Source organism: Sesamum indicum, unplaced genomic scaffold, assembly GCF_000512975.1.
Source record: "Sesamum indicum cultivar Zhongzhi No. 13 unplaced genomic scaffold, S_indicum_v1.0 scaffold00782, whole genome shotgun sequence".
In the NCBI taxonomy this organism is placed as follows: domain Eukaryota; kingdom Viridiplantae; phylum Streptophyta; class Magnoliopsida; order Lamiales; family Pedaliaceae; genus Sesamum; species Sesamum indicum.
In genome coordinates, this window is record NW_011628595.1 from 1 (window position 1) to 3566 (window position 3566).

The 3566-nt window shown below is 34.6% G+C and overlaps 1 protein-coding gene across 1 annotated transcript; it reads left to right on the forward strand.

Annotated features, from left to right (window-relative positions):
* Positions 1 to 174: 174 nt before the first annotated feature.
* LOC105180334 (DNA-directed RNA polymerase 1B, mitochondrial-like) lies at positions 175 to 3037 on the forward strand. The gene is made up of 4 exons (XM_011103997.2): positions 175 to 311; positions 390 to 806; positions 2456 to 2506; positions 2936 to 3037. Exons 2-4 carry the CDS (start codon positions 402 to 404, stop codon positions 3008 to 3010), a joined length of 531 nt encoding a protein of 176 aa, XP_011102299.2. The 5' UTR covers positions 175 to 311; positions 390 to 401; the 3' UTR covers positions 3011 to 3037.
* The last annotated feature ends 529 nt before the right edge of the window (positions 3038 to 3566 follow it).

Below are 3566 nucleotides of genomic sequence, written 5' to 3' on the forward strand. Positions count from 1 at the left end.
AATTAAGACTTCCATAGGCATCACATTTTTTTTTTGTTTTAGGATCTGAATCCATTTGTTATTAAGGATTACTCATTTGCTTTTTGGCTTATGAATCTTAGTGTCAAACTTAAACCCCAGAAAAATGTTTCCTGTTGCTTAAGCTCTTCTATTTCCTCTCAAATTTGATGTCCGTTCAGGTGCCTTTGCCAGAGGAACCAGATACCGAAGATGAAGCCGAAATAAAAAAATGGAAGTGGAAAGTCAAAGCTGTGAAAAAGGAGAACAGTGAAAGGCATTCACAGCGGTGTGATACAGAACTGAAACTTGCTGTAAGAAGCTCCTTCATTCAGTTTAGTTGGCACTTGAGATAGTTATTACATATTAATATTTTGTATTTGATAGAGTAGGTGGCCAGAAAAATGAAGGATGAAGATGGATTTTACTACCCTCACAATTTAGATTTTCGGGGGCGTGCATATCCAATGCACCCATATTTGAATCACCTTGGCTCTGACCTCTGTCGAGGAATCCTAGAGTTTGCCGAAGGTCGCCCACTTGGCAAGTCAGGCTTACGCTGGTTAAAGATACATTTAGCTAATGTGTATGGTGGTGGCGTTGACAAATTATCGTATGAAGGTCGAGTTTCATTTACTGAAAACCATCTGGGGGATATCTTTGATTCTGCAGATCGGCCTCTTGAAGGGAGGCGATGGTGGTTAGGGGCAGAGGATCCTTTCCAGTGCCTGGCCACTTGCATCAACCTATCTGAAGCATTAAGAAGTCCATGTCCGGAGAGTACAGTCTCCCACATGCCTGTACACCAGGTTAGGTCATTGATTTTTCCTTTGCACTGAGTCTCAAGCATGTCTAACTAAATGCTGGAACGCTCCTTTTCATTTTAGTTCTTCCCCTTTATTATTGTTATACCGATCTATGATTGGAATGTTAAGTCGCTTTAATCAATTGGAATAATTACATTGGCTTCTGCTAAGGTTTGATTTGATCTAATTATACGTAGATCTCTAAGGTTTGAAAAATTGCATTTATCTCGCCTGTCACTAGCGGTAACTAAAAAACCTAATAGTCTTGATACATTGACTGTTTTGCCCTTCATTATAAATTGTACAAACCTCCCCTGAGGTATACTCGAAATACAGGCACTTTTCCTAAGGTTTGTCATATTGCAATTGCTCCCTTCAGAGTTTTTCTACTTTATAATTAGATCCCAAAAATTAATATTTATCAAATAAAATGATAAAATATTTGAATATTTAAAGGCATTTTTATCATAAGCAAAACTATATTTTTTTATTCAAATTTTAAGTCCAGACCACAACATTATATTTAGACTTAAATTTTAACTTGGGCCATTATGTTTTCTTCTTCTAAATCGTCAGTTGCATATATTCTATTTTGTTGTTAAAGTAAGAGAATTAAAGGAAACTTCTAAAAATAATATTTTAGATAAACAGTTAAGTTATTTATTTCATATGAATACTGTAACCATGTGGCCAAACTCATTAATTTTTCAAAATGACAAGATAGGGGTATCAAAATTAAAATATAAGTGATTTGTGCATTGGATTGATAAATGCTAAAATTTTCGATTGAAGTAATATACAAACACTTATTAACATGATAGCATACGATCTTGTAAAATCCTATCACAAATTACAAACATTACATTTTTAAGATAAGTGAATTATAAATAGATAAATTTCAAATGAGTAATAAACATTGTCAAACTCTTAGAGATACTTTTATAAATTTAAACTAACAATTAGTTAAATTTTTTGTTTGTTAAAATAGATGTTGATGGCATCATAAAAGGTGAAAATTATATATAGGTTGATAATAAGTATTATTGAATGTGTTTTAATTTTAGAAACTTTTCGGGATGTATACGCATTTAGGTCAAACTTTAAGGGGGTGGGTGGTTGTGTATTTATCGAACAGTTGACTTAGTCGATTTAAGGGTAAAATCGTATTTTCGCTCAATTTTGATGCTGACAGAAGTAAACTCTGTTAATATCATTAATGGTTAGGTCTGTTTGTTAAATGATAAGGGTACTGATGCAATTTTCAGAAAATGTGTAATCAGACCAAACCTTAGGGTACGGTGTTGTATTATCCCTAATCAATTTATTGGTCAATCCAAAATTTCAAATATACCAAATAGTTTCAGCTATGATTTTCTATTAAAGTATTTATTTCAAAATTTTCAGTTAATAAGCTACATGTTTATCTTCTCTTGCTGGTGTGTTTTCTATTGAATTGTACCTTATGCACAAGGTGGCACACAGTCAAATTTTCAGCTGTGGCCACTGTACTTCAACACTTCTCTGTTAGATGATAATTTTTGTTGCACATTTCTTTTTATTACCTGCATTCTGCTTGTGTAACGTTTTTAGCTGTTAATTTAAATTGTTAAAGCTGGACCTAAATATTTTGCTTGCTATTTTCAATTTTCAAGGATGGCTCATGTAATGGCTTGCAACACTATGCTGCTCTTGGGCGAGACAAGGTAATGAACTCCATCACTTTCTTGACCATGATACCTGTGGATAATGAAAGTCTCCCAGTTATTTAGTTTAGGGGAAGATAAAATTGGATGGCCCGAACCAGGAACTAGCCTACATTTGTTGAAAGATATCGTGTGTAAGCATTGGATGCTTTGCCGACGCTTGAAACCCAACCCAGGCGGACATATATATTTTGACAGTTTTAAGCAGCAGGGTGGCTAGCCTTCCATTAATTATTTCCCATTAGTATTACCTTATTCCTAAGTGATATATAATTCATTTTCCCTTGACTTTCTGAGATTTTGTTGAAATTTAATGTCTTTTATTCTGTATATAACGGCGCTACGAGCATTATGCTAAAATGCCCACTCTATATTAACTCGGTATGAGTTCCTTGTTTTTGATGCAATGTTATTATAATGTTTATTCAGCTTGGAGCAGCTGCAGTCAACCTTGTTGCAGGAGATAAACCAGCAGATGTTTACTCGGGAATTGCTGCTAGGTAAGCTTTGATGCCGTGATGAATAATTTCCTTTTCTCTGTTGTCATTATATTACCCAACAACGTGCTCCTATTGCCCACCCCTGCCGGACCAGTCAAAAACTAATTAATAACTGAGTTAAAAACCAAACAATTTACTTGGTAATAGAGAAAATGCAGTACCAAATTTCAATTACAAGCAATTTTGAGAACTTAGGTCAATGGTAACTCTACTCAGGGTGCATTGGGTCATAGGTGGCTCAGATACCATGATGCATATTTCCCTTTTCTCTTTTGTGGTTATGTTACCTAACACCATCCTTCTATTGGTGCCGCATGGTAGCAATCAAAAACTAAATAATAACTAAATCAAATACCAAAACAAAATGCTTGGTCAAAGCAAATGCATCATTACAATATAAATGTCAATAACAAACAAGTTCAAGAAGTTAGGCCAAGGCCCAAGGGTGAGTTGGTTTCTGATCAGGTCATAGTTCTGTTGTTATAGTTCAGAGAATAACATGCTGCGTTGTATTTCTTCTTGTTAACATATCATGTAAGAGGATTTTCCTGGATGAATTG

Bases quoted from the DNA above. Each gene is read 5' to 3' on its own strand.
- LOC105180334 (XM_011103997.2), top strand. From the start codon at position 402: ATGAAGGATGAAGATGGATTTTACTACCCTCACAATTTAGATTTTCGG. The intron at 807-2,455 runs GTTAGGTCATTG...TCAATTTTCAAG, and splicing joins CCCACATGCCTGTACACCAG to GATGGCTCATGTAATGGCTT. The intron at 2,507-2,935 runs GTAATGAACTCC...ATGTTTATTCAG, and splicing joins CTGCTCTTGGGCGAGACAAG to CTTGGAGCAGCTGCAGTCAA.